The sequence below is a fragment of the Anser anser genome (assembly GCF_964211835.1).
Source record: "Anser anser genome assembly, chromosome: 1".
NCBI classification, from domain to species: domain Eukaryota; kingdom Metazoa; phylum Chordata; class Aves; order Anseriformes; family Anatidae; genus Anser; species Anser anser.
Window position 1 is genome coordinate 45,686,670 of NC_139720.1, and position 17,288 is coordinate 45,703,957.

The following is a 17,288-nucleotide window of genomic DNA, read 5'->3' on the forward strand; positions in this document are numbered from 1 at the left end:
ACACAGAAGTGATTTCTACTTACACAGCAATTTAATAGTTTGTGTTAATTGGATGCAGAAGGGGCAGGAAAAAAAAGTTCATTTTTATTAATAAATCCCATTGACATTTCTCCGGGTGTTTGTGCACAGAAAAGCTATGCTCAGACGTTTCAAAACCCTTACTTTTGAAAGGGTTTTAGAGAATAAAGCATTGTAAAAGGGTTGACAGACGATGGATAAGTGGATGTTTTAGAGATGATTTTGTATTGTTTACTGCAACAAATCTCTGTTTCTCAGCTTCAGACAGAAGCCACAAACAGCTTTGGTGAATCTCTGCAGAAGAAGCTTCTGGACATCGAGGGGTTATATTCTAAGGTTCGGTCACGCTACACCTTTATTCAAGCTCTTGTTAGACGCATCCGTGGTCTCCTAAGGATATCAAGGACTTAAAAGACTGATAAAGGATGCTTGTGCCTTGAAGCAGTGCACTTGGGCAGGCCTTCTGGATCATCATATTTTATAGATCATACATTTTCTAAATAACGTCAGAAAAAATGTTACCTTTTTTATTATCTCTTTGGATAAGTTTTGTGCATTCTTTCCTACTGCTCCCAACTTGAACGGAAAAATAAAGAATTGTTTTTAAGTGAGTTATGATTAATGTAAAAATTCAAGCAAGAAAGATTTCAAATGGAGGACATAAAGGAAACAAAAAGTTGTTCTGCAATTGTGATGATACTACACTTGTGGATGCTGTTAGAGAAAATGAAAAGATCTGCATCTGTTTATGCTGTTCTTGCTTCACACACATTTAATGAGAGAGAGATTTCAAGTGCCAGCACTTGCAGACTGTGATCACACCGTTTGGTATGGATTCTCTATGAAAGGAGATCATTTTTGCACAGTAAACTGCTTGTTTCTGCTCCCCACTGCCCTGCCTTTTTTAAGCTAACAGGAATACAAGCTTCCTCTCTTTAGACAATTCTAGATATGAGGTAGAAGTAAAAAAACAAACAAAAACACACAGGGAAAGGCATGGAAGGTGACTGCCTTACGTTTCGTTCTTCATGGACATTTCGTTCTTTACGGCTTAGAGGACTAAAGGCTTCTATGCTGTTTTTCCTGAAACAGGAGTATAAAGACAGAATACAAGGTATGAAGAGGGAGCCAACATGCTCGAGTGGTAGATTGGTTCTGTAGTCACCGATTATTCTCATAGGAGGTTTTTGTATCATTGTTTCTTATGTAAAAAAAGAGTAGTGTAACCTCCGATTTCTGATGTAAGATCTGTGGGATTTCTCTTTTTGCACTGTCTGAGCTTAGAGCCCAGTTCTGCACGTGTGCCTTGTAAATTGTCTCTCCTGAGTTTCCGTTATGTAGTGTTTCACATTCTTAAGGATGTTGTACTTCACATAATTAATTTGTGCAGATGAATTTTGCCATCTTTTAAGCAGGGGTAATTATAGCCCTGCTATCAGCTGATGGTTATTCGCTGTTCTTTAGGAATAGCTAGTTATTAATGGTTTACACAGTTGGATTTTTTCTGTTGATTGGCAACAGCTTTTTTTGTTTGTTTGTTTTTCTACCATCTTAGTGAAAGTCAGGAAGCAATGTATTTAATAAGCAACTCCGTACAAGGACATAATTTTGGAATTCTCCTGTCTCAGGAATTTACTAGATTTCAGAAAATGCCGTTCTGATAACTGACTGATATTTGTGTGGGATTTCTGCCTAGACAGATGTCAGTATTTACTTTTGCAAATCATTCCTGAGCGTGTGGACCTCTGCATGTTCCAGATGTTTCAACAGCCCAGCAGCATGAACAGGAAGGGAAGTGCTGTAACACCTCACAGAGTACCAGGACACTGTATTTTGTGATTGGTAATGCTTTTACCACATTACTAAGCTGTGCTAGTTTCTGTCTTTCGATGGTGACTCCAGTAGCCACTCTGCTCTTGGGAAGAACAAACCTGAGGATGCTTTGACTGCTTATTTGGCCACGTCAGCTGTTGATGATGCAATCATCTCAGTCCTGATACACCTAGCGTAGCGATCTTAGGCATGCATCTTATTGTTTAAGCCAGAACCTGTTGTACAGAAGGGAGCCTGTGGTGCTAGTTTGCCCCTCTTCTGCGCCACTGAAAGCTGCACGGCTCCAGGGCGGCTCTGCAGAAATGAATGCTTTATGGGCAGAAAAGGGAGCTTTATGGGCACAAATGGATGCATACGGGCAGAGATAGGGCGTTTTATTGATATAAAGGGGCGCTTTGCTGCTTCCTGGGCACGGTGCCCCAGAGCTACGCCGCCCCTCTCCCTGAGCATCCCTGCGGCTCCCGCAGAGCCTGGTGGTGGTGGTGGGGGCTAGTTCTGAAGCCACTCAGCGACGACGAAGCACTGGTTGCCGGTAACGTGGGGGACTTTTTTTTTTTTGTCAGGGTGAGGGGGCGGGTGAGGGAGGCCGGGCCGGGCTGCGCCACCTCCCCTCAGCGCCTCCCCTCAGCGCCTCCCCTCAGCACCTCCCCTCAGCGCCCTCCCGCCCGCTTCCGCATCCGCAGATTCGTCACGACACCGCACCGGCCCGCTTTTTAATTTTAATTTTAACTTTTTTCTCCCCTTCTCGTTCCCTTCGCGGGGAGGGCGAGGGGCTCATCCAACGCTCGGCCTTTCCCTTCCTCTACTCGGGCGGCCTCCGTCGCCGTGCCGAATCGGCGGGGCGGGCGCCTCCTTTACTCTGGGCGGCGGCCGACGTGGAGCCTGGGGGCGGCGGCCGCGGGACGGGACCCGGCGGGGGCTCGACATGGGTCAGTGCGGGCCGGGGGGGAGCCGGGGGGGGACGGGCGGGGCCCCGCGGCTCGGGCGGCCCTGTTCGGAGCTGTGCGGGCGGCGGCTTCTTGGGGCGGCGCAGCGGGGCTGGGGGGGGGGGGGGGGGGGGGACGGGGGTGAGCGGCGTGAGGCGGAGCGGCCCCGTCAGGGCCCCGAGGCCCGCAGCCCGCGGTGCCCGTGCCGGCGCCTCAGGGGCCGTTTGCCTCTCGCCGCGCCGGGCCAGCCGCCGGCAGCCGCCCCTGCGCCGGGCCTGGTCCCCGGGCTGGGGGGACCGCGGTGCCCCGGCCCGGGCGTACAGCAGCCGCCTGGAGGCTTAAATCCCTCCCAGGCGTGAGCCTCCCGCCTCGAAGGGCGCTTTGCCTCGGGAGGCAAACGCGGGGAATCGTTTTCTTTTTTCTTACTATTTAAATCAGGTTTTGGCTGCAAATCTCTCTCTTCTCTCCTCACTGTTATCCAACATGATCCTAGCTGGTTTGGTATTTCATCGTCTTTTACAGTGTTCATGTAGGTGGATGCACAAAATTACTATTTAACTTCTGTAGATGTAAAGTCATCGACAAAAAGCTTCACTGTTACTGGCTTAGACCATTAGTGTTGTTTTTACGTGTATACATCTAATAAATGTAAATCAGATATTAGTCTGGCCCCAGGTACTGGATTTAAAGAAGGAGCAAGGTGTTGGGACAAGCCACTTCTGAAAAAAATCAAAATAAAAATGATTTTAAATAAGCTCCTAGACTTCTCTGCAGCACTAATGTACTTAAATTTATTGCAACTTCATTGTTTGCAATGGATTGGTATTTAATATGTACCTACTGATTTACACGTAATTTTAGGGAAGAAATAGATGGGCCTCAGGGAGGCTGTAAATACCAGGAAAAAATCTTTCAGGCTTCCGTGTCCCTGTATAGTCTCTTGCAGTGAAAAGATAGAGGCCAATACAAATAAAGAAGTAGTTGGCTCAGATTTTGGCAAGTGGGAGAAAAGGAAAAAACTCCTAACCACAATGAGGAAGCTCGATGCAACTTGATTTTGCTGGGTAGATCTACAACAACGTAGCGGCATAAGGCCAGGAAAGAAGGATATAGTTCAGCCCACAGGTGTCCAGGCAGCAACCTGAACTTGTCTTTTTTCACTGAGAGGAAACATATTGCTGTTCAGTCAGAAATCAGGTCAGTTTCCATATCGCTAGCTGACATTGAAATGGCTTTCTGTTCTGATTTTTTTTGTAGGGGGCTTTTTCTCCACCATCTTTTCCAGTTTGTTTGGAACTCGAGAGATGAGAATTCTCATCTTGGGGCTGGATGGAGCAGGAAAAACAACCATTCTCTACAGGTTACAAGTTGGAGAAGTTGTTACCACCATTCCGAGTAAGTGATCAATCCTGTAGTAAAAATATCTGATTTGCTGGTAGCGCCAACACGTGAGCTTTGCCAGCTGAAGTCACCACGTGCATACTTCACATACAAAAAGACTTGATGGAGTTGGAGCCAGCACTGTTGTATTTGAGAACTTTCTCGCGTAACACTATTATGGTGTGCTTTTTTTACAGTGTGCAAAAAATAATATTTTATGCTACCCTGCTGAATGCGCAAAGTATTTGACCTCAAGATTGTTACCGTGATTTGGCAGGCTTTTCTTGATAGAGAAATGTTTAATAAATAGTAGCTATTGACTATTGAAATCTCCTGTCTCCAAACATAGCTCTAATGTGAGTCTTAGAGTTTGCTATTATTGTGATTGACTGATGACATCCTGTGTAAAATTTTGTGCATACACCTATTTGATTTCCTATTTTTGGCAAGGGTCTTAAGTTTGTTATATAAGTGCTTCTATTTAACACAGAAAAGAAGAAATGCAGATGTGTTTTTACTTTGTGAAGAAAGCGTAACAACTCAGTGTGAGATCTCATGGAAGGAGATGCTTTTTTAAAAAGAAGTATAACTGATTTTACCATTTGCCTTAGCATTCATACAGTCATACCCCCATATAGCAAACGCTAAGGTGCGTGTACTGAAGTTTTCTGGCTAGGATCACTGAGTGTAACGTGGAGGACAGAGATACTGGCTGTTGAATCCTTGCCACATCTCTCAGATTCCTCCTGAATGACTGTGAATGACTTTGGTCAGGTTTTTTCTTTTTTTCTTTTTTTTTTTTTAAAAAAACAAAACACATTTAGAAGCCAGCAGTTTACTCTGCCATAATCCTTTTTGCTGTATGGTTTTGCTTATTTCAGCCTCCATAAATTTTAGGCAGTCCACATCCGTCATCTGTTTCCCTGTTCTGTGTTTCTCCGTGCTGACAGGAAAAGGAATGACATATGTATGTGCTGTAACTTTATTGCCATCCTCCAGATATCAATGTCAAGTTTTCTGCTGAGAAGTAGTCTCTGCTGTGGTCTTACGAGGCCACAGATCTGGTGTTGACACGAAGGACGCATTCCTTGGTGTTTTATTGCTGTCAGTTGGGTGCTTTGTTATCAAAACAGGCCATCCATTTAACTGCTGCTCTGTCTCTTTTGGTACTTTCAGGCATGTTTCTGTTCATTTTTAACAACCTTAGCATTTGTTGCAGATCTCTAGGATATGTTTATAGTATGGTTTTATTGTTCCAAGAGTACTGCAGTATTTTAAGCCATAAATGCTTCTTGGAGGAACTTCATTATGTAGCTAATGAGGATTTTCAGGCATAAAAATTTTAAACTAAGTGCTGTAAATGTAGTTCAGGAAAAAAAGAATCACCAACTGTGAAATTGTTTAACTTTCTTTCAGCAATTGGCTTCAATGTTGAAACAGTGACATACAAGAATCTGAAATTTCAAGTCTGGGATTTGGGAGGACAGACAAGCATAAGGTAATAAATATTTTATTATCTTTGTATCATCTCAATTTGCACTTCTGAAAATTAGTTCCTTTAAGTTCAAAACCAGCTCACGTGTCAGGAGAACACTTTCATCTGACACAATTCAGTTACTATAACTTCTGTTTTGAACTACAGATTGGAAAAAAACCAAGTGAATGTTTTCACTGGCATACAGTTCTGCTTTGAAAACCTAGTTCATTTGTTCAGTATGTAATTAGGCAGCGTTCTGAAAAAAATTGGACATGGGTGTTATAAAGCCTTTTCCAGCTTCAGTAAAATAATTCTGAAAAAGATGGTTTGTTGGGGTTCTTGTTAATTACTTGTGTGTATGAATTAGTTGTTGAAAAAATTTTAGTTTATCCTTAAGCTTATCCTCCTTTGGTGACCATAATGATTATCTGTGGCAGGCAGCGCCATACAGCTGCTTCTACACCAACGGCTATGGAGATAACTGTTTGCTAAAACCTTATGTTGACAAACTTCCTTTGCTGCCCTGTCCTTCTGTTATGAACTTGATGTCCCATGGGCTGTTTTCCAAATAAATCTGTCCTGTATTTCTGCCCTTTCTCAAGTTCTCTTTTTTTTTTCTGTTGAGATTATTTGTGCCACGCTTTTTTTTTTTTTTATAGCCCTCTAGTGCCTTTCACCCCAGTGGCAGTTTTTATTTCTTCTGGGCAGTTTTTCACTATCTGGCTAAAAACACTGCTAAAACTCCAAATCTTACGAATGGAATTTGTTTTTCTTCTGCAGGCCATACTGGCGGTGTTACTATTCAAATACAGATGCAGTCATTTACGTAGTGGACAGCTGCGATCGAGACAGAATTGGCACTTCAAAATCAGAGCTTGTTGCTATGTTAGAGGTAAGGAAACGAGCATGATGGTCATTTCAGGAAACTCCAAATATTTATTGGAGCTGATGTGAAATTTGATTCAGTGAATCAAGTTCAGTTGTGAAATTTCAGCTCTCAAAACAGGCCCACACAACACTTCTGACTGAAAAGAACTAAATATGCTGCAGGTATTTTATAGCTTTGTGCTGTAATTGTTTGGACAGTAAATTATATTGAGCTTTTGGTCACATGAAAACTTCCCTGTCCTCAAGAACAGCCACTCGGTGCTTCAGCGGTGGCAAAAATCAGGCCCTGAAGGAATACCAGTAATTAATATCCTTCTAGGTACTGAATAGGAAGGGCAGGTTTAGAACAGGGTAATAAGAGTAAAAAAAAAAAAAAAAAAAAAAGACATGTTAAGCAAAACTTTTTTTTCAAAATTGCTGCAAGCTTTTTAATATACTTTGTTAAATCCATCTCTCATCTCATAATGTAACAGTACTTTGTAACCTTGCCTGTTTTGAAATTGCTCCCATGTGCTGCCTTGCTGGGAGCAAACAGAATTCAAACTGTGTCATTCTTTTGCTGAAGAATTTCCTAAAGCACAAAAATCAGCGAACTGAAGAAATCTTTTTTTTTTCTACACATTTTTTCCTCTTTTACTAAATAGATTTAGTAAAAATCCCTGCAGCAACCTGCATTATTCCCCTTTTTTAGGAAGAAGAGTTGAAGAAAGCCATTTTGGTGGTGTTTGCAAATAAGCAGGACATGGAACAAGCGATGACTCCCACAGAAATGGCAAACGCCCTTGGCTTGCCAGCTCTGAAGGATCGAAAATGGCAGATCTTCAAAACCTCTGCAACTAAGGGTACTGGGCTCGATGAAGCAATGGAATGGTGAGTAAAAATTTACTAATGAAGCTAGCATAATTAGACTATCTTTTATTTTTTTGAAAGCTGGAGCTGTGGAAAGTCTGTCTGACTTAAAAGCTTTGTAATATGAATTACAGGTTTGCAGCACTTCTTTGGCACTTCTTTAGCGAGAACAAACAGATGAGCAAGATCGTGATTTAAGTGAGGGGTAGGCATCTCAGGACTTGCCTGTGCAGCCTAGCTAGGGCCACGTAGCTCTGGGCAATATTCCTAACAAAATAAAACCAGAGCCCACATTAGCAGAAAGAGTAGCTTACGCCTAAAGATGTCTTGACATATTTGAAATGATTTTTTTAGTAAACTGACCTACCCTTTTTCCTAGGTTGGTGGAGGCCTTGAAGAGTAGGCAGTGATACGAAGCTGACCATTGCAACGAAGTTTCAGCTACATCCAACATTCCTCCTGCTGCAGTCAAGTATTTTCAGCCTACGGATACTTGTAAATAGGACAGGTTTGAGTTTGACCCCCTGTAATGTGGGTGCCTCTCTTCACTTGCAAAACTGAACCAAGTGACTGGCTGTGTACATTATGATATTTCCTTTCTTTCTTTGTGTTTAAAGATGTGCTTAATAATTTGTATGAAAGTTTTACTAGTTGGCAACTCCCCCCCCCCCCCCCCCCGGGTGGTTTTAAGTTAGAGCGGTTACTAGATTGGTGTAATTAAAACACTAATAAAATCTGCAATGGTCAGCTGTATTCGAAGGTGTGTTGCTTGTCCAGCTGCTGCCAGTTAAACCAGTCATGTGGCTGAGCCTTCAAAGAGGTTTCCTTAAGCTGACGGTGTTATGCTTCAGGCTCCCTCAGTGCAGATACGCTGTTAAAATAAAGTACAGCACCTGGGATAATACTGTGCCTCTCCCTGTTAATGTGGCTTAGTTTTACTTTCTTCAGTAACTGCCACCAGCCCCAGCGTGCCAGGGTAGTAAGGTGAATTTAAGTTCCACCTTTCATAGCTGTTATTTCTATATTCTCTGCTTAGCTCGCAATGACAGCTTGCTTGTAGCTGCAGAAAGTGGAATATAAATCAAGGTGAAGAGGCAGACTGTTTTCTCCAAAAGGCAGGATATTCACGGCCACGAATGCAGTCATACTAGCCCATCTTTTAAAAATGAAGTAAAATTTAATATAAAAAATCACGGTGGTTGTCCATTCAACTGTACATGCTCTAGTAAATATACAGGTTTGGAAAAAACTGAAAGGCTTTTTTTTTTTTAAGATCCTGGATGAAAAAGAGGACATGAAGAAATACAAATAAATACAATTAAAATATGTAAATACTTTTCTTTCCCACAATAATTAAGTTCCCTCATTTGAAATTAGTTTTTACAAATTAATCCTCCAGAAAGGAAAAGCCTTTTCATTCCACCATTGCTAAGTCTTTCAGTGCATGGCTTCGAGGTTTCTTGGCCTTGTAGCCACGGCGCAGGAACTCTATTTTTCTCTTCCTGGTTTCTGCTTTGGTCTTGTGTCTCTTCAGCTTCCTCCTTGCAGCAATGTCAGGGTTTGCTACAGTCTAATGGAAAACAATACATGCGTTTGCTTAGTTGTGCCTGCAGCTGACTGTCCCTGTTAACATCCAACACTTCCCAAGAAATGGGTGACTGACAGACAGCGCTCCTGTTTTCTAAGGCTTCTCAAAAGTGAGTATCCTGGCTGCTCTGGCCACGTTTACCACTGCTCTCCAGGTAACCCAAAAAGCATGGCCTCGGTGTCAGTCAAAACCTGCCCACAAGTTTGATCTTAAATAGCATCATAGAATAGCCTGAATTGGAAGGGACCCACAAGAATCATCAAGTCCAACTCCTGGCTCCACACAGGACCACCCCAAAATCAGACCATGTGTCTGAGGGCATTGTCCAACCGCTTCTTGAACTCCAGCAGGCTCAGGGCTGTGACCACTTCCCCAGGGAGCCTGTTCCAGAGCCCAACCACCCCATCACTAGCTTCTCATTAATCTTCAGAAGTGAAACTATCCCAATGCAGGATGAAATTATTTTTCACACTTGTCTTCCTGGCCATATCTCAAGCCTTTAGAAAATCTCTATTCCTTTTTCCAGAAAAGAAAGCAGAATACACTTACCTGCAAAGCCCTTTGCTTTTTCCTCATCGCTCTTTTCTGATTGGCCTGCTTCTGCACTGAAGAAAAGGCAAGTGAAAAAGCCTCCAGTCCAACTAATTTCTTGAGCAGTTCTATGATTTCTTGGGAAAGGTTCTTCAGTGTCGGATCTAACAAAACAAAATAAATTTGCTTAATCTTTTCAGCATATGGAGCAAAAGCCAACAACCCGATCAGGAATTACCCCTTTTTTACTAAAAATGTTTGTACTGATTCATCTTGCCCAGTATTACGGCAGACACCAGAGTAAAGATGGTTGTGAAATGTGCTGGTTCTTCACCAGCTTTCCCAGAGGATGACAAATTGTGCTTCACGCAGGTAAACCAAAAGCAATACTGAAAGCCCCCAATTCCTGTGCTGACCTAGCAAAAAGTTAATCTTTATCCACTTGTGACATTGTCAATCTCTACCTTGCCTTTTCCACGTGTCTTACTAACTTAGCAAAGTTGTTCCTTACCTAGCACTATTACTGTCCTCATCCGATTTTTTCCCCAGTTCCTTTTTGTCCTCAAATGTAAGGACTCAGTGCCACACGACATATTTTCAAGGCATATATTACTCTATATGGTTTGTGTAACTGTTTTTTTGTTGTCTGTTCTTATTCTGTCATTGGATTTGCTTCACTTAGAACACTTCCATGAACAACCTGCCAGGCTTGCTCTTCAGTCAAGAGCCCACCGAGTTAGCTGGGAAGTAAGTTTGACTTCCTCCAACCAGGCATCACTTCATATGGGTCACACAGTGTGTATCTGCTGCTAGTTCACGGCTCAGTTGACCTCATTAAGTGCTGAGGTCTTTCTGCAATCCTTGCTGTCATTTTCCCCAGTACGTACATTCAGGCTTTCTTAAGACTTTTAAACAACCATGGATCTCCAGGGAGAAAAAAAAGCGTTTCTGCTCAGGCAGTATCTACTGGGGCAGAGTGACCTGGACTCGTTCGGGAGGAAGGCACAAGTTCAATAGGTGCACGCCTGCCTGCACACACAGCGTGCAGCATTCCTGTACCAGATGCCTCTCCTCCCCTAGCCTCAAAATTTGTTCTCTTTCAGTCACTGCAAACGTGTGACACACACTGAGGTTCATTTTCAGGATGCTCTGTTTCTGGGGAAAACAAGGACTACCACCAAGCTAACAATTCCAAGTTGTACAAGCCCTTGCTCCACAGTAACGTGGCCATAAGAAAACCCCACGCTTTTGCATTAGAACAAACACACTTTTAGCCACAGATCTTTGAGCCCCTCATCGTCACAGCAGCCCTTGACGTGGCAATTCAAAAGAACAGCACTTGGCAACAGCCTTGTTCTGGCTTCCCTAAGGCCTGCACTTCGTTCCCCTCCTCAGCAAGGCGTCAGCCTTGCCACCACGAGTCCACCCTTTACCACTATACTTTTTCCACTAGGTCACATGCTCAAGCATTACCCACCTGCATGCAGGAGCCTGCCTAACTTAATTCCAGTCTTTGTCAACATTTACATTTTTGTTCCAGCTGTCTTACATTCTCCTCCTTTCCTGATATTTTGGTTAAACTGTGAGTAGGTGAAATTCACTGTTTTTGGCATCTGTGCCTCAACAGAGGAAAAGAATGACCAGGGTGTTCACGGTGAGGCGCACATCTAACACCTTCCCCTCTGCTACGCCTTGTGAGGGATATCGCTTACCTTGCTCCGCATAGGTGCTGTTCAGCTCCCTGTACAGCGGGGTGAGAATTGTCGGAAGGTATGGCTTGATTCTGTCTTTTCCCAGATCCACTGAGATCGCTCCCAGGAACTTAAAGATGCAGCTCCTCTGAAAAAAGTGTATGGGACAGTGTAAGGCAGGTAAGAAGGACACTGCCTAATTGAACTGCTGCAAGAGCCGTGTGTGTCACCGTTCCATGTACAAGGTGCTTCAGGCACTCATCTGCGGGTGTAAGGTCTTACTGCAGCCACGTACAGCCTCAGACAAGACACAATCCCATGGGACCTGCAGACATGCGAGCTGCGACTTCACTTCTTAACACTGACACACAGGCTTGTTCTCACTGCCCTGTGTGAGGCAGCTGAAGACACGAAAGCTCAGCCTCCCCAACTGCACCACAGGGAACCACCACCCTGCTTCTGTCACTCTCACACCCCCTCCTTCTGACGAGTAACTCCACACCGCTGTTCCCCTCCACACGTAAGCCTGGCATTGCTGAGCTTTTAGAGGCAGCACTTGGCCCCTGCAGCTTGGTGCCTTTGGCCTTCCCACATCTCACCACCCCACCAGAGGGCTGGAAGCATCAGCAAAGGAGAAGCAGACTGGCACAAGCCTTTCCTGAGAAATAGTAATTTCTCCACCAGAACCTCACAATCCTCACTTCAGCACCAGCTCCCAATGCCCTCTGCAACTTGTCCCCTGGAAGGAACGAGCCAGAGCAACACTGCTGTACAGGTGCTTTCCACATCAAAAGCAGCTCGTCTGACCCTGTTCTTACCTTTAAAGGGACTTTAGGGGAATATGCTGCTTCTCGTTTTGCCATGAGAGAGAGCTTCTTCATTAGCCATACCAATGTGGCTGGCTGGGTTTTCTCTTCCATCTCCTCTTCTTCTCCCTCTCCTTGAGCAGAAACATCTTGCTCTCCCTCATCTTCAGAGGGCTCCTGCTCCTCCACTTCACAGCCGAGTTCTCCTGCAGCCTCTTCACCTTCCTCTGAGGCAGGTGCCAGCAAGTAAATAACTTTGGCAACAAACAGCAAATTCTTTACAACCTGGAGTATGGAAACAGCAGTCAGTCACTGTAGGTTCCTACAGCACCAGCACCAGCAGTGAGCACAGCATGAAAGAGCCAGGGTTAGGGCTGGACAGCAGGGCCCCCAGTCCTGCGCTGCATGGTGCCTCCCGTGTCTGTCCCTGCCACCCCGCAGCCCCTCCAGCAGACTGACACCACCAGGGGGACGTTTCTGGGCCCCTCTGAGACACGCAGCTGCTCAGACACCCTCAGCACAGCAGCTAGGCACTGCGTATTCGCCCTGAGCCGTTTCCAGACAGCAGCACTGCTGTCCTGAGTAGGAGGTTAACACTGCCTCGAGGGCCAGGGCCTGCCCTGTGCCCTCCTGGAGCCCCAAACTGGCTCCTGATCTTACCTGCTCCCCCAGAGACTGGTCCAAGAACTTAGAGTGCAGCTGATGGCAGAACGCAAACACGAGTTCCTTCATCTGGGGAGACAAAAAGGGGGAGGGAATTGTTCTGTGACAGAGCCAGTAGCAGGAAGCCCAGGCAGCATTTTGCAGTCACCAGAGGTGGTCACCAGGAGGCCAGTCAGTTGGCTCAGCACAAGTTCTGCCTGCGCCTTGCAATACAGAAGGGAACCTTCGTGCTGCTGAGAACTAGACCCAGGGAAGCTCCCTCCCAGCAGCAGACACCTACTCAAGTGCTTTAAGTGATTACGGCTAGGCAGCAGGCAGAAGCAACTGAGAGAACTGAACGTGCCAATCTACCAACCTAGCCAGGGAACGGGTGTGGGAATGGGGGGAGGAGCACTGCAGACATAATCACCTTACTGTCCAGTTCAGCAGTCAAGAAGACCGTGGACGCAGACAGCTCTGCTGATGGCTTTTTCTTCTTCCCTGCCTGCCTTTCCTTCCACTTGTTGACAAGATCTTCTGGCTTGTGAGATGCAAACAACAAGCCAAAGATCTGAGTAGCTGTCAGCCAGACCCAGCTGTGAGGATGCCACAGGTGAGACTGGACATGGCCTAGGGGAAAGAAAACCTCTTTCAGCACAGGAGCAGGTCCAGCGAGAGCAGAAAAAGAACCACATCCCTCCAAGAGCTACCACAGCACACGCTACAATGAAATGGTGAAGGAAACAAGCCATGTCATCTGCTCAGAACATAATCGAATTGTTCTTGGGAACATTACCACAGCACTTCCACACCACTAAAGATGGGGCCATTGCTGGAAGCGATGACAACTACGCAGGACAGGTGGGCATGGCACAAAGACACTTGCTCCCTCCTGGCTGACCAGTCATGTTTCTGCAGCAGCTACAGTCCCCTCATGGGCTCAGCATCACAGCTCAGGACTTCCTGCTGTGTGACTCGGGTGGGCTGGCCCTGCACCAGATGGTCAGATCTAACCCCTGGAAGGAGGCTGCTGATGTTTCCGAGAGGAGAACGGAGCTGCCCTCTCATCTTGCCTTTGTGCAAGTTGCACCTCAGTAAGCAACCCAGGATTTACAAGGGTTACCTCGTATCTCAGTAAAGGCACCTGGCAAGCTGAACTCTCTGAAGACATAATCCAGCCAGAAACACTCCTTCTGATATCAGCAATTGAAAACTAGACAACAAAATGATAATAAGCCAGCCTGACATTGTAAAATCTCACTCATATGGAAACTTCTTGAATCATTGACCTCCAGGCCTTAACGTCCTGGCAGGCACACAGTATTTACAGTGCCATTACCACGTCATCACTTGCTGGCTGGTATGTATGATCTCATCAAGGAAATCTCTTCCCAGAAGAGCTGAAAGTTTTCATTAAAGAAGCTGTAATTATGGTCAAAAATGCAATACTTTACAAGTACCTGCTCTTGGGATAACGGGGAATACTTCCCAGCAACTGAGACAAAAGGACATATGGTTTCCATCAACTATGCAACTTTTCTCTGTTAAAATCTGCTCTTTCTCTGCCCAGTAGCTGCCATGTATCAGCATTTTGCAGCATGCAAACCGTGTATGACAGAGTTCAGTTGCTTATATTGGGGTGTAAAGAAACGCATGGCACACCAACCATCTTCCTTGTAACCCATAATAATTCTTGATACTTACCCCAGATATTGCTGACAAGATCTCCATGCTTGGTTAACTGAATCAAGCTGCACTCTGAGATTAGCTTTGTTACCAGCACGAGAAAGCTGAACAGCAGCCTATCTGCAGCCTTCTCCTCCTCCTCTTCAGTTATCTAATAAAATCAACAAGACCAGAAATACGCTTACAAGGACTTGAAGATGGTGCTTATTTACCCTACTAGATAAATTTCAGATCAACTCCGCAAAGAAACAGAGGACTGACTTGTATCCAATTGCTGTAATAAACTGAAGGGAAGAAACTCCCTTGAAGTATTTCCTCTGGAGACTGAACCTCTGCAGGAGATTATTACAGTCATTCCTCTCTGTTTTATACAGGTATCACTAAGCAAACCCTTTGGTTTCCAAACGCAGGGAATTATGCATACGACATATTTCAGTTATGCCTATAGACGTATTTGCACACATTTGATTCTCATTCCTAGAGCTGAGCTGAGATTTGCCTCCGTCAGCCAGGAGGCCCCGCACTGCTAGGACAACGCTCTTTTACTTCGTTCCCTCCAGGTTCTGACCACACTTGCCATCACTGGCTGGCATCATGCAACTCGCCAGCGCTTCACTCACACGTCGCAGCACAGGGGGCGATTACAGAGGATTTCTCATCACTGCAGATATCCTCATCTCCTGCCAATGTGCGCACCCCCAGGCTCCTCTCTTGCTCAGCGTGGTGCCCAGGCACATCAGTTACATACATGGCAGCTCCCCAGGTGCAGTGACTGGGATCCCTCTGGGATTATCACATGCCATGCCAATCTGAGGCAGCCTTGTTCTGAGGTAATCATGTGCACATAAAGACATTCAGTAAAACAAAGCCATGGTCTGAAGTACAGGAAGGGAATTCCTTTGAAAGTTAAAGTGTAGATAACACTCAACAAAGCAGTCAGTCACAAGTGATGCACTGCTGACCTTCCGTGTTTACACAGATCTCTGCACCTATGAGACCTGTTTCCCAGTTAACCAGATGTTGTCAGCATGGCTCTTTTATGACTACCTAGATTCGAACCCATCCCAGTGCTATGTATGCATCCTGCCACTCTTTCTGATGGTGGTTTTTGTTTAAAGTGAAGTTAAAAACCACAAGTCCCTTCTCTCCCACCACTGCAGCGAAGACCGCACGAGCAGGGAAAGCTACCTGGACATACACCCTGCTACATGCTGTCAACCTACTGAGTCAAACAGGTTAAAAAACCAAAAGCTTATGACTCAAGGGTTGTCTCAAGAACCCCTTCCACCCACAGAGGTGGAAGCCTTGATAGAGGCTGGAGCAAGAAGTATGCCTGCAGGCTACATAGCATGGCTGCAGGCTCAGGCCAGGTGGCTTTGCAAAGTTCCTTTGCTCCTTGTGCTGTGACACGACATGAAGTTTGGGCTTACAGACAAAATATGGTTCTAGGTCAATGACATGCCCTTCAGGACAAATGTGTGCGCTTTGTATCTTTCCTCAGTCCCAATCAGAAGGTTCAATGGTTAAATCTCTCCTACACTTCTTCCCTCCTTACATTTTCCTTCCCCAATCCTCACACATTGTAAAAAGACTTACATCTTCAAATTGAACTGGGTTGATTTCTTTTTCAATCAAGGTGAGGACAGCTTCAAGGCGTCGTTCAAACATGACTCCCTCCACTTCCACAAACAAACCACATGCCTGGGCAGCCAACCTCCTGTGCAAGCTCTGCCAATAGAAAGAATAACACTTCTTGGTAATCAAATCTTGCAGCTCCTGTGAGCTGGTAACAGCTCCTATTTTTGCTTGTAGCAACAGCATCTGAAGAGAAGGTCATTTTCAGAGTACTATAGAAAAAGGCGATGCTGCCAGCTAAGGACACAAGCACCTGGCAGGACATGCTGTCCCTGGAAAAGCACCCTAAAACTAAATGCCAAAAGGCTGTTTCTAGCCCAGTTCCCAGCTGCAGAGCTCTGGGGACTACTTTGCATTCGTTGGTTCTTCACAATGCAATGGGCAGCTCACAGCTATAACCAAGAACTGAACATAATAGAGATGAAAAGGATGAAATATTAAAGAACACTCGCTCCGCTAGTGCAGAGAGACAGCACCCGAGTCCTGTTTGAGAATAGCTATGCAGCCAGGCACCCAGATCAAAATTGGAGGTCTGTAAGACTAGGTTTGCCGCTGTCCAGCTGCTAGGAACAGAATGAAACAAATCTGAGCTAAGAGAGCCTGAACAGTCAATTACTAGGATCAGAAGAGCTTTAAGGAATTTGCTCCAACCTTTAACCTGAGCAGAGGCTACAGCTGGTGAAATACCTGTCCCAAGTGGGGCTGTTGGAATGCAGCACAATGCAGCTGTGAGCTCTGTACGCTGACCTACAGCAGTGGCTGTTCTCTACCTTTCTGTAGCTATCCAAATCCTTATTTCTCCCTTTCTCCTTGCTAGCAAGAAGTATGCTGTTGAGCACAGCTTTAAAGAACTTTTATTCCAAGATGATTCTTGCCCATGCTCCTTTCCTAAAACTCTTAAATTGGGCATAACTGAACCCACCAATCCACCACACCCGGCATTAGCAATCCCACTTGCCTTAATCTCACTCAGTCCCCAAATAGACCCAGCCGACGAAAAGACCAAAGAATACCTTCTTGCTGTGAAACCACTCTGTGACCAGCGAAAACATCAGATCTTGTTTATTGTTGTTTATCTTAGTGAGCAGAGATTTACACGTCAGAGCCGCCATCTTTTTGCATTTGGCCGAGTCATCGTTTATCATCGTCATGCAGAGGGAGAGAAAAAACAGCCCGCAGTATTTGTGGAGGAGCTCCTAGAAAGAAACAACCGTCAGTCAGCTGTACGTCCCCAAGGAGCTTCTGGCACTTAAAGGGGAAAAGAGGGGTATTTGTTGCACAGCATATAGGACCAGTGCCGGCCCCCAGTGGAGTCCACGTTAAGGCAGGTGAACGGAA

At 45.2% G+C, this 17,288-nt stretch overlaps 3 protein-coding genes across 5 annotated transcripts in view; 2 read left to right on the forward strand and 1 right to left on the reverse strand.

Moving 5' to 3' along the window:
• NUP205 (nucleoporin 205) overlaps nucleotides 1-629 on the forward strand; it is a 51,561-nt gene extending 50,932 nt beyond the window's left edge. For both annotated transcript variants that reach the window (XM_083821203.1, XM_083821202.1), the window contains exon 43: nucleotides 277-629. In XM_083821203.1, the coding sequence (XP_083677329.1) occupies nucleotides 277-429 (153 nt within the window). In that variant the 3' untranslated portion in view covers nucleotides 430-629. The remainder of the gene's footprint in view (nucleotides 1-276) is intronic.
• Nucleotides 630-2,532: 1,903 nt separating this feature from the next.
• ARL1 (ARF like GTPase 1) lies at nucleotides 2,533-8,124 on the forward strand. Of its 2 annotated transcripts, none has more exons than XM_083821236.1 (6): nucleotides 2,533-2,780; nucleotides 4,035-4,172; nucleotides 5,574-5,655; nucleotides 6,415-6,526; nucleotides 7,214-7,392; nucleotides 7,751-8,124. In XM_083821236.1, exons 1-6 carry the CDS (start codon nucleotides 2,777-2,779, stop codon nucleotides 7,779-7,781), a joined length of 546 nt encoding a protein of 181 aa, XP_083677362.1. In that variant the 5' UTR covers nucleotides 2,533-2,776; the 3' UTR covers nucleotides 7,782-8,124. The 2 variants fall into 2 exon arrangements, with proteins under 2 accessions (XP_083677362.1, XP_083677361.1); XM_083821235.1 differs by lacking the exon at nucleotides 2,533-2,780 and adding an exon at nucleotides 3,150-3,306.
• Nucleotides 8,125-8,528: 404 nt separating this feature from the next.
• The window catches only part of UTP20 (UTP20 small subunit processome component), a 63,579-nt gene continuing 54,819 nt past the window's right edge, over nucleotides 8,529-17,288 (reverse strand). Inside the window, exons 54-62 of the mRNA XM_083821201.1 lie at nucleotides 16,964-17,146; nucleotides 15,912-16,043; nucleotides 14,334-14,466; nucleotides 13,060-13,259; nucleotides 12,648-12,719; nucleotides 12,000-12,272; nucleotides 11,203-11,329; nucleotides 9,509-9,654; nucleotides 8,529-8,941 (exon numbers count right to left, since the gene is read on the reverse strand). Coding sequence (XP_083677327.1) covers nucleotides 8,786-8,941; nucleotides 9,509-9,654; nucleotides 11,203-11,329; nucleotides 12,000-12,272; nucleotides 12,648-12,719; nucleotides 13,060-13,259; nucleotides 14,334-14,466; nucleotides 15,912-16,043; nucleotides 16,964-17,146 — 1,422 coding nt within the window. The 3' untranslated portion in view covers nucleotides 8,529-8,785. The remainder of the gene's footprint in view (nucleotides 8,942-9,508; nucleotides 9,655-11,202; nucleotides 11,330-11,999; nucleotides 12,273-12,647; nucleotides 12,720-13,059; nucleotides 13,260-14,333; nucleotides 14,467-15,911; nucleotides 16,044-16,963; nucleotides 17,147-17,288) is intronic.

Excerpts from the sequence above, each read along its gene's own strand:
- ARL1 (XM_083821235.1), top strand. The coding sequence starts at position 3,261 with ATGATCCTAGCTGGTTTGGTATTTCATCGTCTTTTACAGTGTTCAT. Across the intron at positions 4,173-5,573 it reads AGTTGTTACCACCATTCCGA|CAATTGGCTTCAATGTTGAA; the intron begins GTAAGTGATCAA and ends ACTTTCTTTCAG. Across the intron at positions 6,527-7,213 it reads AGCTTGTTGCTATGTTAGAG|GAAGAAGAGTTGAAGAAAGC; the intron begins GTAAGGAAACGA and ends CCCCTTTTTTAG.